This window comes from Neolamprologus brichardi, chromosome 7 (assembly GCF_056152115.1).
Source record: "Neolamprologus brichardi isolate AB-2024 chromosome 7, ASM5615211v1, whole genome shotgun sequence".
NCBI classification, from domain to species: domain Eukaryota; kingdom Metazoa; phylum Chordata; class Actinopteri; order Cichliformes; family Cichlidae; genus Neolamprologus; species Neolamprologus brichardi.
In genome coordinates, this window is record NC_142110.1 from 49,699,228 (window position 1) to 49,720,714 (window position 21,487).

Consider the following 21,487-nt stretch of genomic DNA (forward strand, 5'->3'; position numbering starts at 1 on the left):
GTGACAGGGAGCCAACACCATCTGTTATATAAACTTTCCAGTGGATGATCTTTGACATTACTTTCTTCTAAAAACTGTCTTGTTTTAGCTGTTTCTATTATTATTATTTCGAACAAAACACATGTTACAGTTTTTACTTTTAACCATTTCAGGCTGACATCCCTAATCGATTTGAGATGAAGCTACACAGGAACAACATCTTTGAAGAGTCTTACCGTCGAATCATGTCACTAAAGAGGCCAGATGTTTTGAAGGCACGTCTATGGATCGAGTTTGAATCGGAGAAAGGACTAGACTACGGTGGTGTGGCCAGAGAGTGGTTTTTCCTCTTATCTAAGGAGATGTTCAATCCTTATTACGGCCTTTTCGAATACTCTGCCACGTAAGTGTCTGCTCGTTTGTGTGCGCCTCCTTTAAGAGCTGCTTTTGAGACTGAAGAAAGGCCTTGAACCCTTGAGAATTCAACAGGATATCACACACCACTCAGGACACAGTGTTACACAAAGCTAGTCGTAAAGGAACCATTCTTTCTGTTCTGAGCCATGAAAACATCCATCTCTACTCATTTATTGAGTTGGCTGTTGAGGGGCAGTGCTGCCGTGTCATCCCCATGAGACTTGTGAAAGTTTCCTTTTACTTTGATTAGCTTTTCCTCTTATTCAAAAAGCCAACGTCGAACAAGGGTTTCCCACACACAATACGCATTAAGGTGGTCAAAGTGTCTTATCTTGTACCGTCATCAATATGTAACGACTTTGTTCTCACATATTTTTGACATGAGGTACCCAAAGAAAATAAATGGTGGCATTTAAGGGCAAAGAATTGAAAATTTTAAATGGAAAAAGTGGTCTACAGATGTGGTTCAATGAAAAGCTAATAAAACTTTTAGAAATCACCTTAAAAGATGTCTGTCTCCACTCCACTGTTCCTATTTGTTTGTGTTTTTTGTTTTTTCTTTTTATTGCTTACCTAAATTACTTACTTTTGTACTGTGTATGCTTTTAAACGTCTAATCTTATGATATCGATATTACTGTCTAATCTAATACTTTTTAAAATCTGTGCTCATGTCTTTCCAGGGACAACTACACTCTCCAAATTAATCCCAACTCTGGCCTATGCAATGAGGATCACCTCTCCTATTTCAAGTTCATCGGGCGTGTTGCTGGAATGGCCGTGTTTCATGGAAAGCTGCTGGATGGTAGGCGACTTGATTGTAGAGGATTGCTTTGATATTACAAAGTTAGCACAGAATGTTAGCTCGGTTAAAGCACTTTTGTCACTTGTGTTTTTAAATGTGTTGTAGAATGTAGAAAATAAAAGTGATGTTGATGATTATCATCATGTTTCAGGTTTTTTCATCCGACCATTCTATAAGATGATGCTAGGAAAACAGATCTCTCTTAAAGACATGGAGTCTGTGGTAAGGTTTCTTTGTGCACTACAGAGCCAGTGACTTTGGATCTGTGAAATATTTATTCCTTGAACTTGCTTTACTAAAATAAATAAATATATTTTTGCTTAGCTTTCTTTGGAACAGTTTCACATTGATGAAGTCAAACGCTTCTTTCTCACAGGTGAAGGCCAATAAATTCTTTAATTTTCTATGTGTCTAATAGGACAGTGAGTACTACAACTCTCTGAAGTGGATTCTGGAGAATGATCCCACTGAACTGGACTTGAGGTTTTGCATTGACGAGGACAATTTTGGGCAGGTGTGCAGGCATCGAAGCAGTCACTTTTAATCAGTTAAAACCTCATTTTAATTTCAGTATACTAATGTTATTGCGTATCAGAAGAAAACTTAGCTTTTCTGTTTTTTCCAGACCTACCAGGTTGACTTAAAGCCCAGTGGCTCAGACATGGTGGTCACCAATGACAACAAGAAGGAATACATAGAGTAAGTATTTTTATTTTCATGTCATCCGTTGACTCATATTTATAAACAAAATTGCAATCATCTGCTCATCTATAATAATAATAAATATGAATTTTCCCTCCGTCAGTCTGGTCATTCAGTGGAGGTTTGTCAATCGGGTCCAGAAGCAGATGAACGCTTTCTTGGAGGTATTTATGTACAGTCATATGCTTACCACTTGAGGGCAATGTGGCCACTGACTTTTAGTTAGTTTACCTAAGCCTTTGGAGTGGCTAAGAGCCTAAGAGGCAGGTCATCTACTAATCGAAAGGTTGGTGGTTCGATCGCTGGCTGCTCCAGTCTGCATGCCTAATATCCTTGGCCAAGATACTAACTCCAAGTATGAATGTGTGTGAATGTGAGCTAGAAAGCACTTACATAAACAAAGCATAGAAAAGTGCTTGTGTGAATGGTTGTTGTATAGAGCACTTTAAGTGCTCAGGTAAAGTAGAAAAGTGCTATATAAGGACCAGTTCATTTTACCATTACTTAGTTTAAGAGTTGAAATTAAATTCTTCTAAACCTGCTTACCTATTATTATAATTCCTTTTGTTTAATTTTCAGGGCTTCACTGAGCTCATTCAAATAGATCTGATCAAGATCTTTGACGAAAACGAACTGGAGGTATGAATATCTTTCTAGTAAAGCTGAAAAAAAAAAAGTTTAATTCATTAGCCAGTGGGTAAAATTAATTAATTGTTGTTTTAAATCAATATTCTACTTATGTGAGAATATTTTATCCTACTCTTAAGCTGCTTTGTCATCTTTAGACTGTCTTAAGTAACCTTGCTTGCTGGGAAACGTATATTAAACCACTTATTTAAGGCTATAGCTGGAAGATTCGTTAAAATTTTTGTTAAGGGTTTATTTTATGGTAAATGTGGCACTGGGTGTAAATACTGTCTTTTTCTTTTACCTCTGTCTCTCTGTAGCTGCTCATGTGTGGTCTGGGTGACGTTGACGTCAACGACTGGAGACAACACACCGTTTACAAGAATGGCTACTGTCCCAATCATCCCGTCATACAGTGGTTCTGGAAGGTATGCTCATTACTCAGTTACACAGTTCGAGACTCATAACTGGATGCAGCAGAACCATTTAAACTATGTTAGTCTACGTGTTTCTGGACGTTTCATCATAAAAGCACGTTTCCCTCCATCTGGCCTGCGAGTGGAAGTTGCTGGCCTCGTTTTTGAAGATCAAAGTCTATTTGGAAGAACAGGCTTGTTTGCTCTGATGAAAGTGGTACCTGCCCCTCGTTATCATTTGTCTTGACTTGAGCGTTAACACACTCACACAGCAAACACACACTAGCCACAGAGACTGCTGTCGTGTCATCTGATTAAGGGCTCCGACCGCTTCTGTTTAATTTTGTGTCATCACTTTTTCCTTTAATTTTTTATTTTGTGTTCAAATGTACATTTATAATCTGCATATATTTGTGAGGACACTCGTTGACATAAACCTACCCTCACCGCTTGCCAATTAGTTAACAACTAGTTTAATAACTTACTGTTAACCCTAAAATGCAGTCCAGCAGTTCTTTGAAGTTCTTTGAAGGTCACAAAGTGAGACCGTCCATGTCCTCATGTCAGAGATCTAAAACTTCATCCCCACACAGACATGCGCAAAGGCAAGATTGCAAAACTATATGCAGAAACTTTCTTCAAATATAATTTTGTGTTGAGTTGATGGGAAAACATTAATAAAGACAGTGTTATTTATTTATTGTTTGATTGAAAAATTTTGTTGACTTTTGGGACATTGAAACGTTCCTCTCTCGTCAGGTTGTCCTGCTGATGGACGCTGAAAAAAGAATTCGACTCCTCCAGTTTGTCACAGGAACATCACGAGTGCCCATGAATGGTTTTGCTGAGCTTTATGGTATGTGTTTGGTGTTTGTGTGGTGTTTTCTACTTTTGTAGCAGTGTTAGCATATACTTGGCCAGAACAAGATGCGACAAGGTCACAAAAATCATTTTCTAACAAATTGTGGTCAATTTACCACATTACTTTCTATTATACATAGAAAGAGATGTCAAGATTTGCTAAGTTGTAAAAAGTCACATTGATTTTTTTAAAAGAAATCCTTTGTTTTAGATTTATTTATACAGCTTTACTTGACCCAGTATTTCCATTCAAAACAAAAAAACATATGTTTATGTAAAATTCAGTAAATATCCAAAGGCTTTCCTGCAGCCAAGGTCTTAAAGGGTTTAATTTGTCCTCGTATGTGCATCAAGAGTGGAATCATAATTGTTTCTCCCATTGTGCCAGGTTCTAATGGTCCTCAGCTGTTCACCATCGAGCAGTGGGGAACACCAGATAAGTTGCCAAGAGCTCACACATGGTATGTCACTGCTACACACACTCACAGAACAATAAAGCTGAGCGTCTGCAGCTGTGCTAGCAGCTCTGTGAAACCGCACAGTGGTGCTTAGCAAAAGATCTGACATACTTTCAGTGGCAGTCCCAGCAGGCACTTAAAGCTAAACTGACAGGAATCTCAGCTTGGCAGAGTTTTTGTCACATGCAAGGTAAAAGTGTGCAGCTGCTAAATGTTATCTTTTTAGAATGTGGGAATGGTACCAGTTAGTGTGAAGACATTCATTTTTATGTTTTTGCCCCCTGTTGACCAAATTAAACTCGGCAGTAATATTCTTGGTTTTCAGTTTGTCGGTCATCCAGTCGTGTGTTCAGTGTGTGCGGTCTGTGTTCTTCTCTTTAGCATCATGGACTGAATTTGTATTTTTTATTTTTTTTCTGTAGCCACGCAGGAGAACGTATGAGCTAAATCGTACTTTTGAGCTTATTTCTCAAACACAGTGTAGCACTATTGCCACTGTTTTATATACTGCCATAGTATTTGAAGCCCTTTTGTATGTGAAAGGTTTACACAAGTCTTGTACAGAGGTTAACTGCATATTTGCAGTTCTTCCTATAGTCTCATATGACAGATTGGTGGTGCATCAATGGTCATGTGGAGATTGAACTGGTCTGTCTTGGTAAGAAGTGAAGCTGTTGATGTACTGGTCGATCTACGTTCCCAACCTTAACTATGATCATGAGCTGTGGGGTAGGGCTTTAATAATGAGACGGGGTTGGGTTTTCTCTGAATTACTGTAGGATCTTTAACTTACAGTAAAAAGTGCCTCCAGGCAACTATTTGGCGCGATATAAATGAAAATGACTTGAGTGATCACTGTGGATGATATGAAATTGCCACATACAGAACCAAAAAATGTAATTAATTTATTTATTTTAAATGTTACCTTAATTGTTTTACCTGTTTTTCTTTTCCAGTTTTAACCGCTTGGATCTACCCACCTACGAATCATTTGAAGACCTGAGAGAGAAGCTCCTGATGGCCGTTGAGAACGCGCAGGGCTTCGAGGGAGTCGACTAGAACGGCTCCCTCCAACCGCATCCAACCCTCCAACGATAAGACAAAATGAAACAGGGATGTCAAACCAGCTGCTGTAGCAGTTCTGTGCAAGCATGTTGTACTGTAATGCCTGACTGCGAGCCACCTCCACTGCACGGTGGTTCGAGACTGTACAGCGACTTGTCGAGCCAATATGCCTACGTCTTTATATCTTTTCAGTTTGGGTAGGTCCCTCCTTTTAAGGTGCTGGGGAAAGGAAGGGAGTGTCACACTGTTTCGAATGCTGAATTCTGTTATCCACAGGCATGAGCAATGAATGACGGGAGCTGGCCCCTGATCCGCTGTTTCTTCCCCCTCTACCCTCGTCCTGTGAAAATCTACAGTGCTGGAAAACACCAATGCATTTCAATAGCTCCTTTATGTACACTATAGCACAGTATTTGCACCGCCTTCTACAGAGGGGTGCTTCGCATGGCCTTAATTTGGCTTCTACATGCACTATTTCTCTAAGAAACTGCAACGGCACTATGATCACAACTCTCTCAAATCCTTAGACCAACACCAGATTACCTTAGGAATGCTAGCCAATCACATTTCAGGAAATTGGCCACGCCCCTCCGTAGAGCCTTGTCTGCACTGTGTGATCAGAGATCACCATGCAGCCTTTTTGTAGAATAAAGTTTTCTTTTTTTTTCAGGCACTAATAATGATTCAAAGATGGGGGATGAGTTCCCAGAGATAGGAAATTTTTTTTTCTCCTTTAAAAAAACAAACAAACAAGCAACGTTTTGTCATCATGGAACATGTTTTCTTTTGAACATTTGGTATAACTCTTCCAGGAAAGTACTCTCAGTGTATTTGTACTGATGAACAATTGTTCTTTGCTATTTTGACAACTATATATGCCATGGTGTGTGAAGTGAAAATCTGGCTAGTCTGGGAAATGATGAATCCATATCATTTGTTACAGTGATAGCAAATGTGTTTAATAAAACTGTTTTTATTGTAGTGCTTTGAGAGCAGCATGAAACTGTATCTTGTGTTTGCTACGTAATAATTTGGAAGTGTAATTGATCTTGAGGTTGGGGAGGGAAAACTTAAAATTAAGGGGGGGGTAGTTTCTCTGAGACGTCACGATTACATTAATATTCTCATGCCTGTTGCTGTTCATAATGCTGTAAATTGTACTTGAGGGGAGATTTAAAAACAATTTTAAGTTCTTTCATGATTATATGAATTAATGTATGTATGTATGTATTACATTTAACAGAAGTATTACTGATCAACACTAAAATGAAGCTGTGTGTGTGTGCGCGTGGATGTTTGAGAGAAAAGCTGTGATCCCCACTGAATATAAAGCAGCACGTTTCTTACAAGAAAAGAAGTGTTTTCCTTTTTCTATCTTGTTTCTCTTTTTCTAACACTATTGAACCTAAAGGGCACTTTATAGATCACTCTGAGGTCATGTCGCCTGTTATGTCTCTTGTCATTTACTTGAATGTGATTTCCCCCTCCCCTCCTCTTATTCAAAGCACTCACTTGGTGCAATATGTGGTCTGTAAATCTGGGCTGCTGCTACAAAAAGTTGACAGAAATGAAGCTGAGCCTTCATGTCTTTTAATATTCTTTTATCTCTTCCTTTGTCCCCTTTCTCTACATTTCTCTCCCTTCTGTTTCTTCCAGTCTATGATCCCAACACTCAGACTGACTCAGTACAGTTTTGTTTTTGTTGGGGTTTTTTTTTTAAACAAATGAGGGTTAATATCATTTTGTTCACAGTTCGCTGACTTCTGCAACTCTTTGTGGTTCATTTAATTTCAGTCAAATAAAAATCAGACTTCTCACACACTGTGTCGTTTAATCATTCGAGATCCGACTTTCCTTAAAAACGAGGTGGAAGAGCCATGAAACAGACACTGTTTACTGTTTCAATAAAGCCCCTTTGGAGAAATGGGATAAATCGTTGGCCAAAAACTTTTGGTTGCTTTCTATAGTTGTGCATATGCTTCTTATAAATATGAAAGGTTGGCATCGTATGACTTAAGTCCTCCATAACACCTGCACGACTCCCTTGAAAATGAAAGTTTGCTGAGCTTTTGTGCTTCAAAGTTGTAATTTGCATCAATAATAAATCAAAAACTGTAAAAATATAATAAATTACAATAGTAAGGATTATTCTGTGTAATTGGTACTTTGTCTAATTGTGCCATAACTACAACTACATATTCCTCACATTTTAAATGCCCAAATGTGCAGTGTGTGTAAAATTGATTGCCTTCCAGATTTGAGTTTTAAATAATGATTTCATTTATTAAAGGAAAATGAGTTCTCTTAACCTAAAGTGGAAACAAATTAATGACATTAACACTTTACTTGACTAACTTTTTTTTTTTTTTTGCAAAGCTGATTTAAATTTCACTCGCCACACCCAGGCCTGATTACTGCCAGACCTGATCAATCATGAAATCATTTAAATAGAACCTGTCTGACAAAGTGAAGTAGACTAAAAGACCTCGAAAGGCATCATGACATGACCTAAAGGAACTGAAAAACAGATCAGAAATCAAACCACTGGCTAAAGCTTTGGAGCTGCTGCCATTGCTGATTAGGCATTTGTGTCAATCAACAGCTGAAGAGGTGTACCTAATAAAGGGGCCGGTGAGTGTATTTTTTAACATGTATTCAGAGACTTTGTCTAACTTTATTACTGACAAATCGTTCATAGAAATTTGGGTCGATAAATATGCACCTATATTTTTAATCCCTATTGTATTTTAACTCATTTGTTGACCTTCCTCAGAAATGACTGACTGTCTCTTAAAGTGTATTAGTTCAGCCCTTCTGCCAACTTACTTCACTCACATGTGTTTCAGAAATCTTTGTAATCCCAGATGGAGCGCTGCTGCTACACCTTTCCCCCCACCTACATTCTTCAATTCTAACTATTTCAATTCAGTTTCCAGGTATCTGTGCTGCTGCTGCTGCTTCTGCTTCCCTTTTTTTTTTTTTTTTTTTTTTACAGAAAATTTGTCTGCATTGACAAATAATCGAAAGTTACTACCATCTTTCTGTGTGTGTGCACGTGGGCGGTGAAGGGACCTCAGTTCATTCACACAGACAATCTAAGAGTTATCAGCTTCAAGGACGAGCAAATAAAAGCCACCCTGCCAGTCCGGGGACATTTTATCAAGCCCTCCTACCCTCAATCTGGTCACAAACAAACCAAAAGCCAACTTTTCTCCCGTAGCTCCTCCTTATAAACGCTTTCACTCACTTAATAATAAATAAAAATCACAGGTGTTATTGAAACAGGTTTGTTTTGTTCTTGTAGGTGCACGAACTTTTAATAGATTTGATTTCAGGCTAAACACTTGTTTCTGAGTGAAACACTGGACCCTTCATGTAAAGCTGTTTTCAGTGTCATACAGGCCTTTGTTTACCTTGCATTACAACCGTGAGATTAAAAGCCTGTCAAATTCATGCACGCTGTTATTCTCAGTTTGGTTAAAAAACTGTATGAATTACATCTAATTACATGTAGGTTTTATATTTAACATTATAAACAAGTACTTTTGCCATTTGTCTGTTATTTTAATTCAACCTCAATTTCATTTTTGGTTTTAAAACAATTTCAAACTTCTCTCCACTACAAGCATCCGTTTCAATTGGCCGTAGTACCAGCCATATCTATTACTCAACTATTGCAGCAAGTTACTTTTAGCTAACTCTTGTGACCTTTGAAACTTGTGGGATTCATGTGGTTTAGCCATTAACTGTTCATTCACCTGGCAGCTATTGCAGATTAAGTTGTGACCCTAGAATGATGTTTTTGATCACGAATAAACTCATAGGAACTTTGGTGTTTAAAATTTAGAACATGTGAAACAGCACATGACAGTATGAGTATTTTAGATTCCTACCGCCAACAAAAATAAGAAATTTAATTTCCACCAAACTGCTATCTGTTTGGGAGCAGCACCTGTCGTTCGTTGTTGCTGAGTTCAGGGTGACTTTCAGTGAATCCTGATTAAGGCCCTGAACAGGGTTTTTTTTTTTTGTTTTTTTTTTTTTTTTCTTTAAATAAGTCTCCCCTCCACCTTCTACCTCTGGTCAGGGTCGATCAATACTTCCCCCGTAGCTTATCACTAATGTGCAACTGGCTGTTTGTCCAAACTCTGCTCTGTCTACATAAAGACTTGGATGGGACAGCCCTGAACCCAAATCCACCACGGATCACTTCACGAACCTGCAGCTGCAGACGCTCTACTGGACTTAAAACTGCCATTAACAAAGAGACGCTAGCATGAGCAGGGAGACCGAGAGTAGACGAGTAACTGCAGGGAAAAGTGCAACTATTGAGTATAAATGAATCTGGAAAGACCTTTTGAAAATTAAGGTGAGTAGGCATTTCCCTCCAATAGGTCTGAAGCTTAATGAGTGCATGAACGGTTTAAATTGTAAAGAGCTCGGGACCCTCCCCTGTGCCGATTCAGCTCAGATGTGTTTAACATTAAAAGAAAATTCAATCAAGCTCATTTGGCATACAGCCTGACCCAGTCTTTAATTTCTTCATGTTAAAGACGTTAAAGCAAACTTGGTATTTGAGTCTCACATGGGTGTCTTTGTCTCCTTCACACACAGCTGCAGTCATCCCCACAATCAGTTGGGGGGGAGACTAGACTGGACTTTGAACATGCTGAATAAGCCTAGAATATTTACATGACACTATGGCGCTTTTGCTTATTTTTTTTCCTTCAACATCTGTTATTGTTTTGTTTTGGGTTTGGTTTTTTGGCCAAGTATAAACTGCACAATTCACTTAATCTGGATTTTTTTTCTTTCCTGATTTTGCACTTTTCCCCCTTTTTGTTTCACCAGGTCACCCATCAACCACTTTGCACCAACAGTGCCTCTGTCTGCAGAAAACCTTGTCCTCCAGAGCTGTGGAGTGTGACAATGGTGTTTGTTTCCTCTTCGTCAAACGCCATTATCACACTAAATAGCTACAGTGTGAAAAGCCCCTCGACGTACCCCTTCACTTCTGGGTTTAAGTGTTGTGTGTTTGTGTTTGTGTTTTTTTTTTGTTTTTGTTTTTTTTTCTAAATCTGTTGTACAAACTGTAAAGCAAGACTGTATCAGCTGTGCCAATGACTCTGTGCACACTACACCAGGGCAGGAGATGGAAATAGACATTTGGTGTGTTTATGCATCGTATGTGATGCTGAGCCTCTGAGTGTAACCCACTTTCTTTTTGGATTCAAGGTGCTAATTTGCTGCTGGAGACCTTAAAACAGGCCTTGGTTTACTACTACTGATGCCAGCTTTGTAAATGTAACGCTTATTGCACATTTGCCTCTGTGTTTATCATAAATAAAGTGCTTTTGATCTGTTGCTGTCAGAGCTTCACATTTCACGGACGCCTTCAAGACCAAGCGGTGAACAAACATACGCAGGAATTTGTATTCCTTCTAGTAATGTTGACTCAACATCTTTCACCTGTCCTACCACGCACATGTGAAAGAAATCAAACATTTGCAACCTGAGTGCTATATTTGCAATGTGGGTCAGGGGTCTGAAAGGTAGACGTGAGGAGTGATCAGAGGCATAATGTATTTAGACTGCAGCTGAATAGCTGGAATACTCCTGGGATCGTAAAGCCTCTCGATGTCAGATGAATGTGGTATTATAGGGTTCACTCTACGTGCCTTTCCCTATACATGCACTGAATGTGGGTAGCTGGAGGACTTTTACACCACTAAAGCCTAACTTAGAAATGCTGAGAGATGCTCACACGTCTACATACATTGAAGTGATACATCAACTTCATGGGTAAAAATGTCTTTGTTTTGTGTCCAGAGTAGGATCACGATGTCATTCTAAATCAGTTACATGAACAAATATAATGTAACATTAAACTGGATACATGTTCATCAATTATTTGCCAGTTTGCAAAGCGAACACACGCACAAAACCAACCCACACCCATTCATACAACCTAACTTAAAGACATTTCCTCTAATCAATCAATAAAAAGTCCATTAATTTAATGAACTAATAGTTTGAAAATATCCCAGGAGTAGAAAAACAAAAGGAAATCGTTCCTCGCTCATCAGTCAAGACATCACAGTTCATCAACAGTCTCGTCAGCCGCAGCTTGTGCTACATTTGTTACCTTTAAAAGGTCTCCTAAAATCTAAAAAGTTTATAGAAACTGTCCACAAAACTCTGCATTATTCAGTCCAAAGAGAATCACGCGAATCACTAAAAAAAGAAAAGGTAACAGATTCAATTCATAATTAAATCCTTAGTCCAGCATTCTCCTCCTGTTATGACTTCCCCTTAACTACTGGCCCAAATGTTTTCTTCTTGGGTGCAGTGGAGCTCTGGGGTTTGGGTTTTGGAGCAGACGCTGGCTTTTTGGCTTTGGGCTGCAGGGATTTAAGACCTAGCATCTCACAGTACACATTACACTGATGCAAGGCCTTAAACTGGTCTATGAAGGAGGTGCCACAGTTTCCTTTGAATCCCTTGTATCTACAAAGAAAAAAAAAATAACATTAAGAGATCAGTTTAGTGCAAATTCACAGTTTGCACGTAGAGTATCTTTGGTCTCAAAAAAATGTACATACTCACCCTTTCTTACAGGTGGCTATTCCCACATCAGTAAGCTTCATGCCAACTCCTGAAAAGCAACAAATCACATAGGTGTTTAGATTTCTAACCTGCAAAGAAATAGTTCCCACAAAAAACATATTTTTAAAAATTTTATTGTAATTGTTTCCCTGACCTTGCATGTCAGTAACCAGCAGGTTGCCGTCAGTTTTTTGGTAAACCCAATGCTGGAAAGCACAGCATTTCTGTCCTGCCTCTGAATCACACCTCATCAGGTTGATCTCTTTGCCATCCTTGACTGAATATTTAACAAAGTTCCCGATTAGCTCCTCTTCCAGCGTGGCGTAGGGGATGTCATTCGACGGACGGTGAATCAGGTAGATGGGAATTATCCTGGTGAATGCCCCAAACAAAGTGGCTCCGGTTAAAAGCGAATTAATGTAGTGAAGAAATTATAACGAGCTTATCAAATGTGTCACTCACTCTGGGATGTCTCCGAAGGCTTCAGTGGACTGAGCAGCAGCAGTGTAAGCTTTGATGTACTCTCTTGCTGTGTTCTGGACCTGGCATTCCTGCAGACCATTAAAAATAAATAAAATAATAAAATGAAACAGAATGAAGTGAACTGAATCAATTGGTGAGAATTTTATCTTTTAATCCAACTTTTAACACACATACAAAGAAAAAAATCGAGTATGTTCTGTAGAACAGCATACTGTCTATTACAGACACTTTGGAGTTGTAAAATAAGAATACTGTCATTATGATGCATGTAAAGCTTCCTTTGTAGTCTGGTAAAAGAGCACTTTTGATCTTTCCTTTATGGCTTATAGATGTTACAAAAGTGTCCTGTTTAACTTTCGTTCAGGCTTAAAGTTTACAATATTGAGAGAATGGCCACTTTGAGTGACAGGTATGTGCTAAATACGCCATTAGCTGTCAAATACTGTGGTGTACTGGGGCTTAACTGCAGTTAAAGCTGGCCCAAGAGGTCCGTTTTGCAGTGTTTGGTGATTGAAATTCAAGTGTGGTCTAGCAGCTTAAAACAATTGTTTTAAGCTGCTAGACCACACACTAGCACATTTAAATGTGCTAGTGCTACCTAGCATGTCTCCCTCACAGTCAAGAGTCACTTCAGTCTCCAAAAAAAAAAAAAAAATGATAGCAACAACCATAAAGCTAATTATATATAGACTGTGTATAAAATGTAACTGGGTTCCTGTTATGAAGATTTACCCTGAGCTTTAACACTGTCACTACCTTACTGTTTTGAAACTGGACACAATTAGTCCAAATTAGGTTTTGCAGTCAGATAACTAACGATAACTAACTTGGCCACCATAGTGGACGTGTGACAGTGTAAAGTCACATCACTAAGGCCCAGCCACACTTAAGACTGGTCTAAAAGCATAGGGGAACCGCGGGTCATTAGGGAAAAACAGGTATGCTCCAACCAGCTGGTGAGTGGTTGCTCAGATTGATAGCCCCAGTAACAAAGGCTTAGAGATTAGTCGGTAAACTCCTAACAACCACAGCTGCTAGAGAGAAAATGTGTTCCCCAGTCAGTTGACAGAAACCTTCTTTTGACTGATTCGATCGCTGGCTGATTGCTGCGGTTCTAACATGATAACATGGAAGATGCTAACATGTCTGCAAACATGCCAACTGCAGCACCGAGACACAACTTTTACTTTGATTCTGGTTCATGTTGTACTTTCTCAAGGTTTGCCACTGCATGGCTAGAGCTTAGCAAGTGTTTGCAGACAAGTCAGTGTCTTCCATGCAAAATACTGGTGACTGCACCAATATGCTAGCAACCAAAGCAATCACAAGGAGGTTTTTGGTGCAGTGCCATCTTTCCAACAGCCACCAACCCCTCCCCATGCACCCTCTCTAATGAGGTGCAATTACCTTAAAATATGATCTGCTTTGTCCTAATTTTTGACTCTAATGGAGACCATAATTTCCAAAATTAGCCTCATGTTTTACTTTGTAAAATTAAGAATTAAAAGTAAATTGAAAGTAAAATTGAAACTAGTGACAGAGGCTAGATATCATCAGAAGAGTTAGCGAGGACGTAGTGCAAAGAGAGCTGAGGGCTGTTTTCCTACAGTCCTCTATAATCTCATAATTACTCCTTGAGCCATGAAGAATTACTACAGACTAATTGTGATATTCGTACCTCCACAGCCAAGGTGAAGTTTTTCTGAACAAGCTCGTCATTGTTCTTGGTCCCATAGCTGATAGCATTGTGCACTTTGAGCACACAGGAGTGACCTGGCAGTAACAGGGGTATCTGACCCGCATGCAGCGTGGTCCGGAAAGCCCGCCGATGCATGCCCTCCCCAAAGTGTTCCTTCTCGGTGATCATACTGATAGGATGGCTGTCTCCAAAGTATTGATCGGATAAGAAATCGTCTTTGAACAAGAGTCTGGAGAAGTGGGCGTCCTCTTCTTCACTACTAACCTCAACAGGGTCAGCTGGGGAGGAAAAAAATACAGACACAATATTACATCTAGGGTCTTCTTTTTAAAGCTCAGCTGTATAAAGTAACATGCTCCTAAATCTTAACTCACATGAAATGGTTTTTGGAGCTAGGGGGATGACAACCTCACTGAGCACTGTGAAATAACAGGGAAAATAAAAAATGTAGTTTTCATTTATATACATCATGTAAACATTTTAAACATTTTCACTTTCAAAAATGAGCTAAATTTTTTTTGTTACCTTCATATGTGAGCAGGTAGTCCAGGCTGACTGAGCCATGTAAGCTGCTGAGCTGGCAGAGGTACTTGCCCAGATCTTTGTGAGAAGCATTGCTGATGGTCAGGGACACTCTGCTCTCATCCCCTGCACTTCAGACAAAGGGACAGTGTTACTCAGTAGAAGAAAACAGACACGCCCTGTGGGTTGCAAAGCAGCTTGCAGATACAAAGCAGCTGCAGGGAAGCTAAACCAGCTCAGTAGGACATTATTATTGCTAAAAATAACATAAAAGTCATATGAATTACCTTCTTTTCATCTCAGCCAGGACAGTACCCTCTCTGCTCCAGGTCACAGTGTAGGCCGAGGTTACAGCAGCAAACTGACACCACAGGCACAGACTCTGGGGGTCACCACTCACGGGCACTGCCTGGATAGGCTTCACCACCTTGGGCTCTGCAGATATTATGATAGGCTTTAATAATGCCATGTGAAATATGTGTTTCCATGCAGAGGACTAGCTGTTTAATCAATTCCCGTACCTTCCTTGGGTGGAATCCTCTGTTTGACCACTTCACTGTACGCCTTCTTACGAGTTCCTCCAACATCCGTCTTGAGCTCAGCTTCCTTTCCTTTTGCTGACACATCTGACTTTGGTAGTTTAGACTCCAAAATGCTCACAATCTTCACAAACTTATCCTCTGACAGACGTCGCCTTTTAACCACATCATCATTCAGAGGACTTGTAAAGTTCTGTGGCTGGTGGCCCTTATCATCTGTGGGATGTGGAGGTTGTTCTCCCTCTGACGCTTTAGCCTCCGATTGCTGCTGGGACTTTATTTCGGCTACATCTGGCTGTTCGCTTTCCTTTTGAGCTTTGCCAGCTTTGGCACCCAACTTAGATTCGAACAGCTCGATTCTTCCTTTTGCAGTCTTTGATTTTGCTCCACTCTCCACTTCATCCAGTGGCTCCCCCGGCGCTGTATTCTGACCATGTTTCTTTTTCTTCTTGCTGTGTGGCTTGCTTGTTGCCTTCTCGGTTACACCTGTCTCAATAACCAATGTAGCCTCCTTGGCCTCAAGTCCAGATTGACTGTTCTCACTGCTATGATTTTCTCCAATAGTAGGGTGAGTTTCTTGCTGGTTGGAGGTCTGCTGAGCAGAAACACGGTGACATTTGCTTTCCTGTTTTTTGGAAGGTTGGGTGAAATGATGATGACCGGCCGATTTATCCTTTTTGGATCGTGTTTTTCCCTCTGAGGTGTTCTTGTGGGTTTTGTGAGGCATCTTTTCAGTCTTTTTATGAGTCAGATCAGTCTTCTCCGATTTAATAGCTTTGGGTTTTACGGGCTTGGAGACAAATGGATCATAAATATCTAAAGTGATGCATGCAATGTGTTTCTCTTTTGAAATGAAGAAATTTTCAGCGTTGATAGGGATGAAGTTTTCTAGTTCCCTATTGAAGTCATCAATCTCCTCAAATATTGTCTTTCTAGAAAAGAAAGAGTCTATAGTGTCACTAGTTTTCAAGTCTTGTAGTCCTTCTGGTGAAGATCTCTCAGCAGTCTTTGTTGTATTCTGCTTTTCATGAATCAACTCCTCACCGCCTTCCAGAGATGCTTTGTTAGTAATTCCATCCAGGGTTGGCAAGAGAGCACTCTGTCTTACTTGATTGCAACTGTTGTTATTGAGAGAGCCTTTCAAACAAATCTGATCACCTTCCAAACTGCTGCTTGTCCTACAGTTGAGGGAAGGGCCAATACTGACTGGAGCTAAGGGCATAATAAATGTGGGACTGTCCCTCTGCGCCTCCACCTGACGTGCTCTATCAAGGTCTGGCAAAGTGTCAATAGACACGCAGTTGTCAGCATTAAAATGCAGGCCAGGTTGTGTGTCTCCACCTGGCACGTTTGAGTTTGTCAGAGCGTCCGCGGTGAGGACACTAAAATCAGTTATCGATTTGTTTTCATCCCTATTAACTTCAGATCGCCCACAGCTCAGTTTAGCTTCTGGCTCGGCCACTGAGCCCAGCTGGACAAGCCTGTGTTCATCTGTCACTTCACACAGTCTATCTCCAACGGGCTGATAGAGAAAAGGACAAAGAACAACAAAGTGTTAAACTGAGAATTAAAGAAAGTTCTCTTTCAGTTTCCTTTATGGCTGCACGTAGACAAACACAGAACACTGTAACAGTGCTGTTAATATACTGCCTTAGGGTTCAGTATCAGGCAATTACACTAAAGACTCATCAGATATTTGTTATTTTAGCACGTACCTTTCTATAGAGCCAAAAATCAGACGTTTATAAAACACCATGCTTCTATACCCAATCCACCAGTCCATATGTCCTGCATGCAACTGGAACCCTGACTGTCAGTGTTAAAGACTGTACCTCCAGCTGCAATTGCACCTCTAAGTCAACCAAAAGCAGTCTCCTGGCCCCAAGAACCTGTCAGGGTCCTGATCGAGGCTTTTTAAAGGAGATGTGGTGGAAATGGGTGTGTCAAAGGGTGCGTACAAATAGAGAGAGGGCAATGGAGGGTCGTGTTTCAGTTTTCAGCTGTGCTCTCCTCTCACCCTGACACGCCAAGGATGCATGCTATTATCACTGGACTCTCAGCTATTATTAGGTGCCATTTCTGTCAATCCAAAGTTTTCCTCTTAGGCACTCATTTTTCCCTCAGCACCCACAGCTGTCAGTCTTTGAGGTTGGGAGCCAAACGACTTATCCAATCAAGGCTGTGGGTGCAAGGACTTGGTTGCAAACTGAATGGCTCCAATCCAAAGCAAGCCGACAATGCTTGCGAGCCTGGTGTGTGGTGACATATGTGGATTTTATATTCAGCGCAACTCATGACTGGCTTAGTGATATTAAAGGTATGACAACGCCGACAAGGACAAGAGCAGGAATGTTTTTTAACTTTGTGCCTGTGTTTCTAAAGGGTATGACTGATTTGTCTGCTGGCCAACGATGCTGTTGGTCATCATGCAAACAGACAGACTGGAAAGAGTTGCACGCATCCCCCAAGCACGACTGCAAATTATTCTGTAATAGTTCATGTTTTCACTTCATGCTGATCACAAACTTTCACCTCTCAAGTGTTCAAAGATCTATCATCTTACCTCCTTGGTTATTAAATCTGTAGGAGGGTCCAAATCTGTATCTTCTATTATACTCAGTACGACTGGGGTTTTTTCATCGATGATTAGACGTTCTGTGTCCTTGGACTCTGCACATTCATCAAACGGAGAGAGGTCCAGATCAGCAGAAGTAGATCCCGGCATCAGTGTAACCACAGTTGCAACTGCTGTGTTTTCTCCTGAAGAGGCTACCGTTGTACCGGGTGCACCTCTGGATGGGGAGCACTTGTCTCCCTGTGTGGTGGGTATTGGATCGCAGAAGGATTCAGCCCCCTCTGTGTGACGGGGTTCAAGTCCTGTAGAGTCGAGGCACAAAGAGAGACAGCCTTGCCCAGAGTGGATGGAGCTCTCTGAGATGTTTTGTGCACTTAGATCCTGCACGCCCATTTGTGCCTTAGCTGTTGTTTCTAGATTGTGTCCTTCTTTCACAGCCTCTGCTTCTGTATGAGTATTTACCTCTGATAGAGCCTGTGTCAATGCATCTATTTCAGCCCCTATTTCTGAAAAGGCTGATGTGAAGTCCTCTGATGGAGCTACAATGATCCCAGTCCAATCTGAGAGTGCACTTGCCCAGCTGTCTACTGATGACCACCTCTCAATCGGTGGCCCCCAACCTTTGGTGTCATCGCCCGTCCAGCCAATCCCCTTGCTACCTTCAGGGTTGTAATGTGAAACCTGTGTCTCTCTTGGGGAACAAGACAAGTGACTGGCAGGAGAGAGAGCTTCCTGGATCACAGAGTGATGCAAAACATCCAGATCTTCTGTATCATCACCAGCCAGATACTGATGTGCGTCCTGCCAGACCTCCATAGGGCTGTTGCCGCGCTGCGGGGTTGCTCCAGTGACCTCTGCTTTTCTTTCTCTCTCATCATTTAGAAACATAAAGTATTCCTCACAAGCATCTACAGCAGGTGTTCTTAGCCCCAAGTGTTCACTCACGTCTGTGGATTGTTCCTCACAAGAGCTGTGATGACATCCTGTCACGTCTGATGAATCACACATCAGTACATGTTTATCACAGTCACGATTCACTTGTTCCACACTTGTTTGTGATAATGGCTGGTATTCAGAACATTTAATCTCACCGGGAGCTATACTTGGGCTTACAATGAAGTCCTGCGTGTCACTTTCAAAGATATAAAGATCTGACAAAGGCGCTACAGCCATATCGCTATCTGAACTGTCTGACTGAGGTGATAATGACCTAAATAATGGAGGTTTGTTTTCAGAGCTGAAACTGGGACTGGAGTAGGGGACAGTGACAGACTGCTCCATCAAACCTTCAAGTGTGAGTGACACAGCCCCAAAAGATTCAGGTGGAGTATGTCCTTCCATGAGAAGAGATGAAGCAGATTCAGATTGAGGTAAAATGAGGTCCTGACAGAGTTGACGTATTAGAGGTGATTTCCTTCCTGACTGGCTCAAACAGCGCTGAACCCTGAAATTGTCATCCGTTGGTGAAGCCTCTGAGGAAAGCGAAAACTGCTCTGATACATTTTGGATGGACGATAAAGACTTTAGGCTGTGTGGGTCTGCAGAAACATGTGGATGTGTGGATTTATCAGTGGCGTCTGAAAGACAGTGCGCAGTCTCTGTTCCAGACAGCTTGTCTACTGAGGGACTGTGCATAACCGAGTCAAAATCCACAGTCTGACTGTCTGTCAGAGCCGGCTGACTTTGGCTGTCTGCGCAAGGAAGTGATGCGTCCATGGGGACTTTTAGTCGAGCGTCTTGGGGAGGTTGTCAAAAAAACTGACAGCAACATGAGGCCGACAAAGTTTTGTGTACAGTGACAGATTTGTTGCACCTTCTGTCATTATTCCATCCCAGAGTACATTTGGATCCTTGTTTATCTAATTCAGTATCTGCAAAGTGACACACGAGGTTAGCATAAAATTCAAATAAATAAACAGTTAAAATGCAAAGATGTGAAAGAGAATCTCTGGCTTGAGTCTTATGTTTGAATTTACTTCCTTGAAGTATCTGAAGCAAAAGCTACTATCTCCTTTCAGCTGTCAGTTTGCATTTTGCTTATCTAAGCAGCAGAAGATAGTTCATTCAGTGGCATGTTGCATCTATTTCAAGGACGTTTAAGACACACTTGACATATCTTATCAACGGGAAGCCTTACTGCCATTACTTCTTTGCTGATAAAGAAGTCTGCCTTGTGATGCTTTTCTTGTTGCCAGTGGAAGATTGTGCTCTCTAAAGTCTATTTTCTTGAATAGTCAAGTGGTGGTGAAATGTGTACTGACTACATTATCAATATACTATTTATTTGATGAACAGAGGCGTTACTTACACACCAAGGAAACCATTTAAAAAAGGTGCAAAGTTGGGATTCTTTGGGAAAACAAAAAAAGTTAATTAAAAATGTAATGATTGTTGCTAACCTGATACCTGATGTTCATGAAGCTACAGGGAAGGTACCATCTCTGGTCTGTATCTATTATCATTATTGCTATAGTATAGTTAGTTAGTTAGTATAGTCACATTCATCTTAATTTCAATTTCAGTTGTACAGCAATACCTCACTGTTATTTTTCAGACAACAGCAGCAATTATTTGGTGTCTCTACGTGACTTTAACATTGTTAAAATGCCATTGCAGACAATCCGACACACGTGCAGTGGGCATTATATGAAGTGTTGATGGTGAAGACTTTAAATCATGCACACTGATATACAAGATTTCTGGAGGGGAGGTAGTGGCACAGACACTGGAAAAATACCAGAACATCTTTACCCGTGACCTGCATTTGTCACATTCATTCCTGCTGCACGGAAGGACACGTCGCACAGCCCTCCACCTCAGATGTTTACTATGAAATTCAAATCCTACCTACTCTGAGTGTATTGACAAACTTATATTTGAAACTGATTTCACAATGATTTTAGACAGAAAAAAAATCTATGTAAAAAACACCAATATTATTTTTCTGTATCACAATAAAGCCAGTTAATTTGATGAATGACCTTAATACCAACCAAAGTAAATTGAATTTTTTCTTGATCTCCTTGATCTGTGTCATGTCGTGCATTTCTTAACCCCACATTGAGACTTTGTTAAGATATGACAGCACATTTCACTCTTGCACATACAATTCAAAGCAGTTTTGGTGGCAGGATTGAAGGGCGTAATGTAAATGTGTTTGGGTTTGAAATCTTCTTGTGGATCTTTCAAAATAAAGCCAACCTCAGCCAAATAACCTCCCCAAGTGTGCTGCATCTATTTTCAATTTTTTGCCTGAAAAGATTTTGAACAAAGTTTTGATAATATCAGCACAGGCTGCCTGATAATGTAAGAGTTTCCTGACAGTCACACATTAAAAATGAGAGGGAGATGAAAACCGAAATAATATAATAATAATAATAATAATAATAAATAACCAAGCGTGTCTTGTGTATCATGTAGCACAGCGGAGTTTATGCGTCCACCTATCCACATGAAGTGTGACTGCCCACGTTTACCATTCCAAAGAAAGCCACAAACAAATGTCTAACAAGTCATGACACAAGTGAATCATAAAGGATAAAAGTATAACTATTACTCAAGGCATTAAAACAGTTGTCTATCTGGTGAGGTGGGGGGGATTTCCAGCCATGCAAGTAGTACGTACCCTTTTGATAGCCGTATGGTTGAGAATATAGACCTATGATGTAGGACTTCAGTACAAGCATAGGCAGAGCTGGCGGTCTCGGGGTGTGAGTCTATTTTTAAATGTTGTC

At 40.5% G+C, this 21,487-nt stretch overlaps 2 protein-coding genes across 8 annotated transcripts in view; one reads left to right on the forward strand and one right to left on the reverse strand.

Annotated features, from left to right (window-relative positions):
- Positions 1-7,166, forward strand: part of nedd4l (NEDD4 like E3 ubiquitin protein ligase) — a 42,842-nt gene extending 35,676 nt beyond the window's left edge. For all 7 annotated transcript variants that reach the window (XM_006789057.3, XM_006789058.3, XM_006789059.3 and 4 more), the window contains 11 exons: positions 153-382; positions 1,079-1,200; positions 1,352-1,422; positions 1,619-1,714; positions 1,826-1,899; positions 2,006-2,066; positions 2,482-2,541; positions 2,850-2,957; positions 3,705-3,801; positions 4,195-4,267; positions 5,221-7,166. In XM_006789057.3, the coding sequence (XP_006789120.2) occupies positions 153-382; positions 1,079-1,200; positions 1,352-1,422; positions 1,619-1,714; positions 1,826-1,899; positions 2,006-2,066; positions 2,482-2,541; positions 2,850-2,957; positions 3,705-3,801; positions 4,195-4,267; positions 5,221-5,323 (1,095 nt within the window). In that variant the 3' untranslated portion in view covers positions 5,324-7,166. The remainder of the gene's footprint in view (positions 1-152; positions 383-1,078; positions 1,201-1,351; positions 1,423-1,618; positions 1,715-1,825; positions 1,900-2,005; positions 2,067-2,481; positions 2,542-2,849; positions 2,958-3,704; positions 3,802-4,194; positions 4,268-5,220) is intronic.
- Positions 7,167-9,833: 2,667 nt separating this feature from the next.
- Positions 9,834-21,461, reverse strand: alpk2 (alpha kinase 2). Its single transcript, XM_035906891.2, has 11 exons — positions 21,379-21,461; positions 17,742-19,624; positions 15,161-16,700; positions 14,927-15,074; positions 14,643-14,770; positions 14,492-14,536; positions 14,097-14,395; positions 12,398-12,486; positions 12,090-12,307; positions 11,936-11,984; positions 9,834-11,836 (listed from the first exon to the last, which is right to left on the reverse strand). The coding sequence occupies exons 2-11, from the start codon at positions 19,467-19,469 to the stop codon at positions 11,629-11,631; spliced, it is 4,452 nt and encodes a 1,483-aa protein (XP_035762784.2). The 5' UTR covers positions 19,470-19,624; positions 21,379-21,461; the 3' UTR covers positions 9,834-11,628.
- Between the last annotated feature and the right edge of the window lie 26 nt (positions 21,462-21,487).

Bases quoted from the DNA above. Each gene is read 5' to 3' on its own strand.
- alpk2 (XM_035906891.2), bottom strand. From the start codon at position 19,469: ATGGACGCATCACTTCCTTGCGCAGACAGCCAAAGTCAGCCGGCTCTG. The intron at 12,308-12,397 runs GTGAGTGACACA...GGCATTCACCAG, and splicing joins GCCTTCGGAGACATCCCAGA to GATAATTCCCATCTACCTGA. The intron at 11,985-12,089 runs GTCAGGGAAACA...GTTGCTTTTCAG, and splicing joins GCTGGTTACTGACATGCAAG to GAGTTGGCATGAAGCTTACT.